Raw genomic sequence first — 13,314 nt, forward strand, 5'->3', positions numbered from 1 at the left:
TTCTTTGTACCGGGGGCGCGGTGCTGTGCAGTGTTTGAGGTGTGGGGCTCTGCAGGACTGGGGGCGGTGCTACGTAGTATTAGTATTAGGGACAGTGTTGTGCAGTATTGAAGCTACAATGCTCTGCACTACTGAGGGCAATTCTACGCAGTATTCGAGGTACGATGCTCTGTAGTACTGGGGACAGTGTTGTGCAGTATTTGGGGGGGCAATACTTTCAGTATTAAGGATAGTGTTGTGCGGTATTTGAGGTGCAATGCTCTGCTGCATATATATTATATAATAATGTCGATTATGTTTTATAGCAGAATGTTGCTGTGGATCCTTGTCAGTGTGTGCGCCATCACTGCAGGTAAGAGATCCTCTTCTCTCATCTGATAGATTCACATCTCATGTCACCATATGTCTTATATCTGGAGAGTGGTGATGTCACTCTTCTATAGTATATCTTATATCTGGAGAGTGGTGATGTCACTCTTGTATAATACATTATATATAGAAAATAGTGATGTCACTCTTCTATAGTATATCTTATATCTGGAGAGTGGTGATGTCACTCCTGTGTAATATATTATATACAGAGAATAGTGATGTCACAGCTGTTTTGCCTCCTTAATTCCTCAGCTCAGCAGCGCCGCCCCTCGCACTCCAGTGAATATGGCGGTACGGGCGGAAAGCGTTTTTCACAGTCTGGAAACCAAGTGGATGGACAAATCACAGCCCTGAAAGTTCGTATCGACCGTCGTTACATCACCGGGTGAGACACACGGCGCAGGGTTTCCTTTTGTTATCAGCTTCATACTAATACATGTGTATATTGGGGGGATTCTCTGTGTCTGTCCCTATTCTCTATTATCACTGAGCTCAGCTGCTCCGGGTTTAGAGAACAGAGTTTGGCAAACTTCAAAGAAGTTCAGATACCGAACCCAATGGGAGCCAAATCTGTCCAATCAAAATGCTCGGGGCAGTGCCGGGACAAGGTCATTCGGTGCCCAGGACAAAGACCCCCCCCCCCCCCCCCGGGTGTAAAGAAAGAGTCAGCGTCAGTGGGAATCAGCTATGTTTCCTGTGTGTGCTGCTTTTTACTGCAGATCAATTTATTATTTTTCCTTTGCAGGGAAAAAAAAAAAATTGATAATTTCCTCTGTAAAGAGCCCTGTAATAATTATCAGCCCAGGGCTCAGAGCAGCAGGTAATTTACCACCGTCACCTGCTGCCAGATGCCACGTGTCATTTGCCACTGTCACCTGCTGCCAGATGCCACGTGTCATTTGCCACTGTCACCTGCTGCCAGATTCAGCTTGTTACATAGTTACATAGTAGGCGAGGTTGAAAAAATACACAAGTCCAACCTATGTGTGTGATTATATGTCAGTATTACATTGTATATCCCTGTATGTTGCGGTCATTCAGGTGTTTATCTAATAGATTCTTGAAACTATTGATGCCCCCCGCTGAGACCACCGCCTGTGGAAGGGAATTCCACATACTTGCTGCACTTAAAGTAAAGAACCCTCTACATAGTTTAAGGTTAAACCTCTTTTCTTCTAATTTTAATGAGTGGCCACGAGTCTTGTTAAAATCCCGCGGAAAAGTTGTATCCCTATTGTGGGGTCACCAGTACGGTATTTGTATATTGGAATCATATCCCCTCTCAAGCGTCTCTTCTCCAGTGAGAATAAGTTCAGTGCTCACAATCTTTCCTTATAACAAATATCCTCCAGACCCTTTATTAGCTTTGTAATATTGAGACCTGCCTAGAGAGGTGTGATGTCTAAATGCAGCGCAGAGTATAATGTATTGTATGGAGCATGAGATAATCTGCATGAGGAGTAATATTCTGCAGTGATCTGATAAATGAACATTGTACAAGATGATTTAAAGGGACAGTCCACTGATAATTATAGATGTGTGTAATGCTCAGCAGGGATGAACATATCATTGAGGGAAATTGGTTTTGCCCCCCCCCCATACCCCTCCCCCTTTTTTACCCTCCCTATTCTTGTGATAAAGGGTATATCCTTGAATGTTTGCCAGCCAATCATGAGAGCTGTTGAACCACATGAAAGCTGAAATTCCCACAAAATCCAAATCCTCCTTGTATAACAGTATCTCTAGTTCACCCATCTTGTCCGCCAGGCTCCTGACATTGGTGAACATGCCACGTAGTTTAGACCGGTCACATATTATCCTCTTATTGCGTGCTCTGAGATTGCAACTAGGACTTGCTACCACACTTACAATGGGTTTATACGCTTTGGTCAACCTACCACTAATGCCCCCAATACTACCCTCTGGAATATAAAAAAAGATTTTTAGGTTCAAAAGATCATAGCAAACACCCTTAGATGCAAAGATTAAGGAATTTTGATGGTGCAATACATATTGTGTATTAACATAATTTTTAAACACAAAAAAATTTAAATATAAAATATTTATTTGAATCAAAATTAAAATTCATTTCCATGCATTGGATGAAATATACAAATAGTAGCAAATCTTTTGGTGGTCATAGAACATATACTGAACAACCGTATTTGTCTTAGACACACAATTATCCCGACATGTTTCGCAAATAATTTTGCTTCCTCAGGGGGTGTGTGAATATTCCAGCATGTAAGGTTGTAAGAAAAAATACATAAATTACAAATGAATAAGGACAAAGAGTAACAAATAACAGGGTAATACATAGTAAATAAGCACAGGTCTGGGAGCACCAAAATTGAATGGCGAACCATCATACAACCCCCGAACAACAGAACCCACCTTCAAACACTGAAAGGATGGTTAGACAGTGATATTGTCATTTTGGCTGGTCTTTTTGCCCTCTGTGGCCCATCGTGGTAACAGGCAACCCGGTGAGGTGGATCAAATCACAAGTATACAGTGCACAATACACAAGTACTAACGATCCACACACACTACTCACACAACACTCAGGTACTCACACTACACAGATACTATGACCCCTGTTATAACCTCCTGTTTTAAACTCACCACTTAGTCCCATTTAACTTCTGCTGGGACAGAGTTCCAGCAGACTCGAAGATGAGCGGGCTCACAATGAGTCCTGCACAAGGTTATATAGGCCTCAAGCACCTGTGACCAATTAACCACTTCCCTTAATTAGTAGGCTGAAGGAAGCAAAGAAAACAAAAAGCTGTTTAAAATGTATCAGAAAAGAGTGTTAAAGAGATACAAGGAAAAGCCCCAAAAAGAACCTAAAAAAATGCAACCCAGCAATCACCAGCAGTCAAAAAGCAAAACTTGTTCACTACACTCAAGGTCCACAATGTTTAGCTTCCAACCAGATGTCACTTGCCATCGTCACCTGCTGCCAGATGTCACGTGTCATTTGCCAACGTCACCTGCTGCCAGATGCCACGCGTCATTTACCATCGTCACCTGCTGCCAGATGTCTCCTCCCCTCCCCCAATCGGATCCAGACAGTTTGTTTATGAACCTGCTGCAGATGAATAAATTAACTGGATCGGAATTTGGCAGGAAAGGAGGCTGGGGGGGGAGGGGGGGTTAATTACCATTGCTATTTTTAATTTCTGTAATATGCAGCGGGGGGGGGGGGGGGGGGGGATTAATGTACTGCCACTGGTCAACCACTAATGCATCAGTTACCAGTGGCAGTAAATTAACCCCCCCCCCCCCCGGCTGCATATTACCAAAATTAAAAATAGGTAGCATTGGTACTTATCCCCCCTCAGCCTCCCCCCCTCATCTGATCCAGACAGTTAATTTATTAATCTGCAGATGGCATTTGGTAATCATTATCTGTTTAGCGCTTAATTTGGTGCAATCATATACACACTTTGCTGACCTGGTTCCTCCTCGGCGGCACCTCCACCTCCAGGTCGCAGCTTCAGCAGCAGCTCTCTATGCTCCTCCCATCCCGCCTCTGGCCGCGAGTGACGTCACACCGCCGCGATGGGACTACGAAGCGTCTCCATAGGAGGGAGTGAAGTGCTGACAGGGAAGGACTGGTGCGGTCTGTCTCTGTCTAGGCTTGTGGCGGGTGCAGGAGCGTACTTGGCACATTGTTACAGAGGCAGGTACAGACGACTACAGTACAGGCACAGCTATTAGCGGCACCAGCTAGTGCTTTGTGTGATACACACTGCTGACACTTCACCTGTGCCACCCCCCCTCCTGCAAATTGTATCCGCCCAGGGCATCCGCCCATTCTACCCCTTCCACCTCTGCCTTGTGCCCAATCTGGCTCGGGGCAGTGCCCTGGGAACATGTACCAGTGCAGAACAACATGTAAAACTTCCACTGGGCCGGGAGCAGCGACAGGTACAAAGGAAAATGGTTTTTACTGATGGCAAATGACATTTCCCATATGGCTTCTATTTAAAATAAAGAAATGGCCCACAGACCCCTGAAAAGGTCCCCCAAAAAATTGAGGGACCTTTGGAGGATGTCTAATCCCCATTAGATTGCCTTTTACATCAGGATCCCCATTGGACTCCCCCTTATATCAGAATCCTTATTTGAGTCCCCCTTACATCATGGTTCCCTTAAGAGTCCGCCCTTAGATCAGGATCCCCATTAGACTCCCCCCTTTACATCAAGATCCCCATTAGACTCCACCCTTACATTAGGATCTCCATTAGAGTCCCCCCTTACACCAGCGTCCCTATTGGAGTCTACCCTTACATCAGGGTCCCCATTAGAGTCCCCCCTTACATCAGGGTCCCTGTCAGAGTCCACCTTAATTCCAGGGTCTTTATTAGAGTCCCCCTTACATCAGGGATTGTATTAGAGCCCACCATTAAGTCAGGGTACCCATTAGAATTCCCTGTTGCATTGGGGTCCCCATTAGAGTCCTCCCTTAAGTCAGGGTTCCCTGTTACATCAAGGCCCTTCTTACACCAGACATCCCCTTTAGACCTAAGTCCCTATCAGAGTCCCCATCATAATGCTCCTTACATCAGGGTCCCCATTAGAGTCACCCTTTACAAAGTCTGGGTGTGGGTTGGGGGGGTTGAAGTGGAGACCATGGGTGACCTCTGCTGACCTGAATCCTCAATCAGTACACACTGAGTATAACTCCCTGACCCTAACAGTGGGCCGGATAAGACCTTGCAGAGGGCCAGATGTTGTGTAGTTTGGAGATCCCTGATTTAGGACTATGACATGACTATTGAGAAATAATTGTGCTCCTCATCACCATCTTGTGGCCATAATGTGGTATTTTCCCCATTTACACAGTAAAATTTCAGAGAAAATAGACTGAAGAACATTTGATCTTGCCCCATTCACACAGGGTGAATGTACAGTACATGCAATTTTGATAGAGGAACTGCTCTGTATTTTTTTGCATTTGTGTTTTATTTTGTGTATTTCATTGTTACATGTGTAAAGTCATTTAAAATAATAAGACTAGAAAAGCATGTCCAGGGTAGCTGAAAAGAGCGTTCGTAATCCTCATGGTCCAGCTGATTGCACCCTAAAATAACACAAAAAAAAAATCACCCAAATTTCACCATCCCTATTAACAACTTTCTGCCCAGCTTATAGCAGACTGATGGCTGGGCAGAGGCTTTGCCATCCTGAATGGACGTTATTAGTTCAGCACCATCGGTGTCCATCAGTGCAGCATATCAGTGCCTAACAGTTTAGCATATCCATGCCCATCAGTGCAGCCTAATCAGTGCAGCTTATCAGTGCTGCCTCAGTGCCCACCAGTGACACCTCATCAGTGCCCACCAGTGACGCCTCATCATTACCCATCAGTGCCACTTCATCAGTGCAGCCTCTTCAGTGCCCATTAGTGCAACCTCATCAGTGCCCACCAGTGCCACCTCATCAGTGCCCATAAGTGCATCCTCATCAGTGCCTATTAGTGCCACCTCATCAGTGCCCATCAGGGCAGTATCATTAGTGCCCACCAGTGCCATCTCATCAGTGCAGCCTCTTCAGTAACAATCAATGTCACCTCATCAGTGCCCATAAGTGCATCCTCATCAGTGCCTATTAGTGCCGCCTCATCAGTGCCCATCAGGGCAGTATCATTAGTGCCCATCAGTGCCGCCCCATCAGTGCAGCCTCATCAGTGCAGTGCTAATCACTGCCCACCAGTGCTGCCTCATCAGTGCCGTTTCATCAGTGCCTATTAGTTCTGCCTCTTCAGTGCCCATCAGTGCAGCCTCATCAGTGCCCACCAGTACACCCTCATTAGTGCCCATCAGTGTAGCCTCTTCAGTGATAATTAGTGCAGCCTCATCAGTGCTAATCATTGACCACCAGTGCCGCCTCATTAGTGCTCATGAGTGACTCCTCATCAGTGCCTATTAGTGCAGCCACATCAGTGCCCATCAGTGCAGCCTCATCAGTGCCCATCCATGCAGCCTCTTCAGTGACAATCAATGTAGGATCATTCGTGCTAATTAGTGTCCATCAGTGCTTCCTCATCAGCACCTATTAGTGCCACCTCATCAGTACAGTCTCATCAGTGCCACCTCATCAGTGCCCATCAGTGCTCATAAGTTCTGCCTTATTAGTGCCTTTTAGTTTGGCTTAAGTTTGGGCGTTTTTTTTAAAAGCCCCTAAACTTCACTCTATGTTAGCCTATGTGTCCATGCACACATGGACGTTTTTTAGCTTTAATGAGCAGTGGAGTTTATGGGCTTTTTTCTGAACGCCAGAAATTCGCGTTCAAAGTGCCGTTTTTCACCGCTAAAAAAAGTTAAACGCCAACGCTCATAAACACTTATAAACGCTCATAAACACGCGTTAATTAGTGTTCGGCATTCTATTTTTTCAATGCATTGTAGGAATTTGGAATGCACTGTGGGATTTTTGGTACTTTTATTGAATATTTTCCACTGTTTCAACCCACCAGGAATGCCAGATTCAGATCCCCTCTAAACTGTTAGGTATGGATGAACCAGCATGTCTACACCATAGGAAGGAAGAAAAGCTTTCTGAAACATTGTAGGATAGTTTCTACCCAGATGAGTAAATTGTATATGGGCAGTGCTGCATTCTTTTATTGAAAACGCCCATAAACGCTAATAAACGCTCATAAACGCTAGTACAAAACGCTGTTAAAAGCACGTTTTTCAACCAGAATTTTCCGCCAGCAATCTGGCATCCAGAAAAAGCTTTTTTTGAGCTTCAGTGTGCACGGAGCCTTAATTTGTAAAATTGTATTACAGAAATTATGAAAAAGGGTTTTTGTTTTTTCAAAATTTTCGGTCTTTTTGTTTAGCAAAAAACAAAAATTCCCAGTGGTGATTGAATACCACCAAAGGAAAGTTCTATTGGTCTCAAAAAAATGAAAAAAATAATTTATGCCATTCAAAGTGTGACAGCTGAAAATGATCCTGGGCAGGAAGGGGGTGAAATCGCCCGGTATTGAAGGGGTTAAACCAATGTATAAATCTTGTGATTTTTGGGGGAAATAGCTGCGGCACTGGCAGCAATGGGAATCGGATACCATGGCATTTTTTTTTGTTTTTTGCCAGGTAACCTAAGGCTGGCGTGGGGCTTATGGCAGTTTTATTCATATTATTTATCTTATGTTACAATTTTAGATCTTCTTTCTGTATTTCTCTTCTGAAGAATGACGTGGGTTTGTTCCCTCCACAGGATCCAGGTGCGATATGGGACGAAGTGGTCAGAGTACATTGGGGGCAAATGGGGTGATATGGAGGAAATTTTACTTCACCCCGGAGAGCACATTAGTCGGGTAAACGGGAGAAATACCTCCCACATCAGCCAGCTGGAATTTATCACCAACAAGGGGCGCGAGTTCAGTTTCGGTAAAGAAACTGGAACCGCCTTCAGCAGCTCCTCACCGACCCCCGACACCTACCTGAGATACATCAGCGGACGCTCCAGCTCCACCATCAACGCCATCGCCTTCCACTGGGACAACCCCAACAGCAACTGCGACCACTGCGAGGAGTAATTTCCAGACCGCTGTGCCGACCTGAGCTGCAGAGTATCGCCCCCTGTCTGTCATCTGTCTAACTTACCCCCATCTGTATCAGCTCCCAATATTCCGTGTATCCTCTCCTCATAATAAAATCTGCAGCTACAATGCCTGTCTGATTCTTTTATATTAAAACTAAATTATAAGCTTTCTGAAAGGAGAACTATAGTCAACTATATTATATTACCAAAAGTATTGGGACGCCTGCCTTTACACACACAAGAACTTTAAAAGCATCCCAGTCTTAGCCCTTGTACACACAGTCGGAGATTCCGATGGAATGTGTCCGATCGGAGCGTTTTGTCGGATATTCCGACTGTGTGTGGTCTGCATCGGACTGTTTCCGTCGGAATATCCGTCGGACCAAATTTTCCAACTTGCCGGAAATATTTTTAGGACAAAATGCTCCGATGGGACATACTCCGATCATGTGTAGAGAATTCCGATCGGACAAAGTGCCACGCATGCTCAGATCAAATTCCTACATCAAAGCTATTGGCTACTAGCCTGAATGTAGTCCCGTCGTAACGAAATTACGTCATCACGTTCTGAAAGATCGGATTTTCCGACGACTTCGTCCGACCGTGTGTATGCAACAGTTTCAGACAAAATCCGTCAGACAAAATCCGACGGATTTGGTTGTCGGAATCTCTGACCGTGTGTACAAGGGCTTAGCCTAATTCATCCCAAAGGTATTCTATCAGGTTGAGGTCAGGATTCACTCATCTTCTGTGTCTCTATTGACCTTGCTTTGTGCTTTGTGATTATGGTGTGGGGTTGTGTTTCAGGGGTTGGGTTTGGCCCCTTAGTTCCAATAAGGGAAACTCTTAAGGCATCGGTATACCAAGACATTTTGGACAATTTCATGCTCCCAACATTGTGGTTACTGTTTAGGGATGGCCCCTTCCTGTTCCAGTGTGCACCAGTGCACAGGTCCATAGAGACATGGATGCGTGAGTTCGGGGCGGAGGAACTTATCTGGCCTGCACAGACTCCTGACCTCAACCCAAAAGAACAGCTTTGGGATGAATTAGAGCGCAGTTTCCGAGCCAGGCCTTCTTGTCCAAGATCAGTGCCTGACCTTAACCACTTCAGCCCCAGACCATTTTGCTGGTCAAAGACCAGACCACTTTTTGCGATTCGGCACTGCGTTGCTTTAACTGACAATTGCGCAGTCGTGCGACGTGGCACCCAAACAAAATTGATGTCCTTTTTCCCCCCACAAATAGAGCTTTCTTTTGGTGGTATTTGATCACCTCTGTGGTTTTTATTTTTTGCGCTATAAACAAAAATAGAGCGACAATTTTGAAAAAAAAAAACATTATTTTTTACTTTTTGTTATAATAAATATCCCCCAAAAAGATATAAAAAAACATTTTTTTCCTTCAGTTTAGGCCGATACGTATTCTTCTACATATTTTTGGTAAAAAATCGCAATAAGCGATTGATTGGTTTGCGCAAAAGTTACAGCGTTTACAAAATAGGGGATAGTTTTTTGGCATTTTTATTAATAATTTTTTTTTTTTACTAGTAATGGCGACGATCAGCGATTTTTTTATTGTGACTGCGACATTATGGCAGACACATCGGACATTTTTGACACATTTTTGGGACCATTGTCATTTATACAGCAATCACTGCTATATAAATGCAGTTATTCCTGTGTAAATGACACTGGCAGTGAAGGGGTTAACCAGTGGGTGGCAATGTAGGGGTTAAGTGTTCCTAGGGGTGTGTTACTAACTGTTGGGGGCTGGGCTTTCATTTAGTGAACACTGATCTCTGCTCCAATCACATGGAGCAGAGATCAGCGTCACTTGCTGCTAGGCAGAACGGGGAGATGCTGCCATCTCTCCGTTTAGCCGCCCCGTGAGAGGATTGCAGGTATTCCCGCGGCGATCGAGTCTGCGGGATCCACGACTGGACTCACGGGGGTCCCGACCAGCACGCGAGTGCGCTGCCAGCGGCGTGCTCGCGATGGCAAGACGGCATTAAAGATTGGATGTACCTGTACGCCAATATGCCTGCCCGTGCCATTCTGCCAATGTACATCGGCGTGCGCTGGTTGGGAACTGGTTAAAAATGGACTTCTGGAAGAATGGTCAAACATTCCCATAGACACACTCCTAAACCTTCCCAGAAGAGTTGAAGCTGTTAGAGCTGCAAAGGGTGGGCCAACTCAATATTGAACCCTCCGGACTAAGACTGGGATGCCGTTAACCGCTTAAGGTCCGCCTCCTGAACATTTATGTCGGCAGAATGGCACAGCTGGGCACCTGTACATGGCCCTTTAAGTGCCCAGCCGTGGGTCGTACACATGTTGCCGGCGGCGCACTCGCGACCCGGTCCTGAGCTCCGTGGCCGCGGGACCAGCGGACACGATCGCCGCTGGTGTCCCGCGATCGGGTCACAGAGCTGAAGAACGAGGAGAGGTCTGTGTAAACAAACTCTCTCCCCGTGCTTCCTAGTGTGGCTGTCACCGATCGTCTGTTCCCTGTTATAGGGAAAGATGATCACTGAAGTCACATGCCAGGCCACGCCGCCCAACAGTAAAAAAAAAAAAACACAGGTCACACATAACCCCTCTCCGCCCCCTAGGGGTTAACTCCTTCACTGCCAGTGTCATTTACACAGGAATCAGTGCATTTAAATAGCACCGATTGCTGTATAAATGACAATGGTCCCAAAAATGTGTCAAAAATGTCCGATGTGCCAGGTATGAGGGGGAGGAGTCTCGTGCGGCAGGGCGCTCACACCTACTATGTGCGGGTGTGGATCGACTCTCCTCCCATGGCGGTGATCTGGACGTCCCCCCTAGCAAGTAGCCGGCGCGGGTGCGCATGAGGCTGCCCTCCCTTCTCCCTTCCCCTCCGCTTCTGTCTGGACTGTGACACGCAGTGTACCCCATACCTCCGATCTCCATCTGGTCCCGGAGGGGGATTCGTGCGGTGGCCGTGACTGTTGGTGTCTGTGGCGCCCCGGCAGAGCGAGCGGGTCTCTTGGAGGTGGACGAGCCCTCCCGGGCTGACGTGACCCGAACGAGCTCGGAGTTCTCCGGAGCAGAGTGGAGATGCGGTGGCTCTAGGCGCCCTCTACTGGTGCCTGAGGAAACGTCACTCTGAAGATTGCAGTGCAGACGGCACAGATGGTGTAAAGTGTTGTGGAGAGAGATCCCAGAGCACCTGGAGAAGCACCTTTAGCCAGCGTTGTAATAGACCCGGTGGAGGACGTTAGAGAAAGATCCTGTGTGAACCCGGACAAACTGGTATGTGGATTTTCTCTAAAAAGCCCTATTTTTCTGTGAAGAGATTGGATAACCTGGGATAGTATTGACAATACCTGTCAGAAGAGCTATTAAAATATAGAGCCACAAATGGAAGAATGGAGGAGGTGAAAACTGGCTGAGGCTAGTTACACAAATAAGGTCCCGTAACGGATTGGATAAGAAAGATATAATACTGCTATATGAGTGTAACAGAGCTGAAGAGACGCTGGGGTGTAATAAAGAAGCATAAGCCGTAGCACACTACGCCAACAGTGGCGGAAATATATTGAACCATTTGGTAACAGTAAAATTTACGGTTTCCTGGGCTGCTGAATTACTGTCCTCCCCCCCCCCCCCCCCCCTAGTATTTACTAGGCATGGACCTTCATCGTCCCTGAACACAGATTATCACCTGCAAAGTAAAAAACTTTTCAGCGTTATAGAGGGGGGATAACGTCAGGACAAAGGGAGAGAAACTTATATCTATATTCATAGACACTAATAAACCGAGTAAATACCTTCATCTTGGAGCTAAAGTCATCAGGCAGACCAAAGAAACAAGCGGTCAAAATGAAGGGTGAAACATCAAAATTAGGAGCTACTCCTAAATCTCCTCGGCGGAGCCTGGTGGTAAGCCAGGGTCAATGAATAAATATGTTACACAATCTGGAGGAAGCGAGAAACAAGAATTAGAAAAACAACAACAAACAACAAGAAGCTTTCAAGCAGATAAAGATAAAAAGGATAAAGACAGAAAAGATAGGGAGAAGAGAAAGCAGCAAGTACAAAATAACTCCCTAGGGGATCAAGAAGGTCCACCAGAGGTAGAGATAGACCAACCAGTAGAAGTAGAATATGAAACGGAAGGTACACAGACTTATCCAACTCAACATGAGAACCCCTCACCTATGCCCACAAAAAAAGAAATAACTTCTATGTTCGCAGCCTTGGAAATTTCAATGAAAATGGAAATGGGAAAACTACATAAGAACATTGCCCATGTTTTGGAACGAGTGGAAAATATGGAGAAAAAGATAGAAAGTGACGCAAACACAATAAAGAATTTAGAAGTAGAAATAGCATCCCTAAAAAAAGTACAACATGAACAAGCATACAAAGTCGAGGAACAGGAAAATAGGGACAGAAGAAAAAATATAAGAATACGTGGTGTCCCGGATACTTTTCAGCGAGAAGATTTAACAGTAGTAGTAAATAAGATATGTAACCCATTGTTGAATAAAGAAACAACCAACTCAATAAACATTGAAAAAGTTTATAGAATAAGGAAACCAAAGGATCTGCCGCGGGACATGCCACAAGACATATTAGTACGCTTCCAAAAGAAAGAAGATAAATATCAAATCTGGAAGAGTATTAGAGTAAATACCCCAATAGAATATGAAGGAAAGACTATACAGATTTATCAGGACTCGTCCCCAGATACTCTGAGGAGAAGAAGAGAACTAAAACCATTATTAGGGGTGTTAATGGAGAACGGGGTGCAATATAACTGGGGTTTCCCAACGGGCTTGATAGGTAGAAAAAACTGTCGGATAGCAAGATTGAGACAGCTCGAAGACATAACATAATTCTGTAAAAAATTAGATATTCCGACACCAAGGATGTAGACAGAGGGGGGGGGGGGAAGCGGTTGGGGGGATGTGGCCCCCTGCGCTCTCCTGTCGGAGGGGAGGGTACGGGGATAGAGGGAGATTGTTGAGGGGGAAGAAGGGACGCCTGGTCAGGCCCCTCGGGGCTGTTTCCCCTTCTCCCCGCCTTCCGCCCCCCCATTTTGGGGGGGGTGAAGGGGCGGGTGTAGAGGGGGGGAGGGGGAGATCCCATTTGCAGGTCGGGTAAACGTCTCGCAAGGATAAGGCGAGATGGATGGCAACGCTGCCGAACAGAATTCCACCCTAGGACCTATGGGAAAATGGAACAAGGAGGTTCCTAATAAAGAAACCCCAGACCATGGAGTCAAAAATACATCAAAGGGGGGGGGGAGGGGAGAGGGGAGGGAATTAAGGGAGGGAAATGCTGTTGGCCTGAACCCACTATACGAAAAGAAAGAGTATATTGGTTGGAAGAATGGTAGAAC

The 13,314-nt window shown here is 45.7% G+C and overlaps 1 protein-coding gene across 1 annotated transcript; it reads left to right on the top strand.

Annotated features, from left to right (window-relative positions):
* The first annotated feature begins 309 nt into the window (after positions 1–309).
* Positions 310–8,062, top strand: LOC143925380 (zymogen granule membrane protein 16-like). Its single transcript, XM_077449948.1, has 3 exons — positions 310–352; positions 625–757; positions 7,609–8,062. Exons 1-3 carry the CDS (start codon positions 310–312, stop codon positions 7,928–7,930), a joined length of 498 nt encoding a protein of 165 aa, XP_077306074.1. The 3' UTR covers positions 7,931–8,062.
* The last annotated feature ends 5,252 nt before the right edge of the window (positions 8,063–13,314 follow it).

This window comes from Lithobates pipiens, unplaced genomic scaffold (assembly GCF_037356315.1).
Source record: "Lithobates pipiens isolate NorthernLeopardFrog02 unplaced genomic scaffold, aLitPip1_a1.2 Scaffold_22, whole genome shotgun sequence".
Lineage (NCBI taxonomy): Eukaryota > Metazoa > Chordata > Amphibia > Anura > Ranidae > Lithobates > Lithobates pipiens.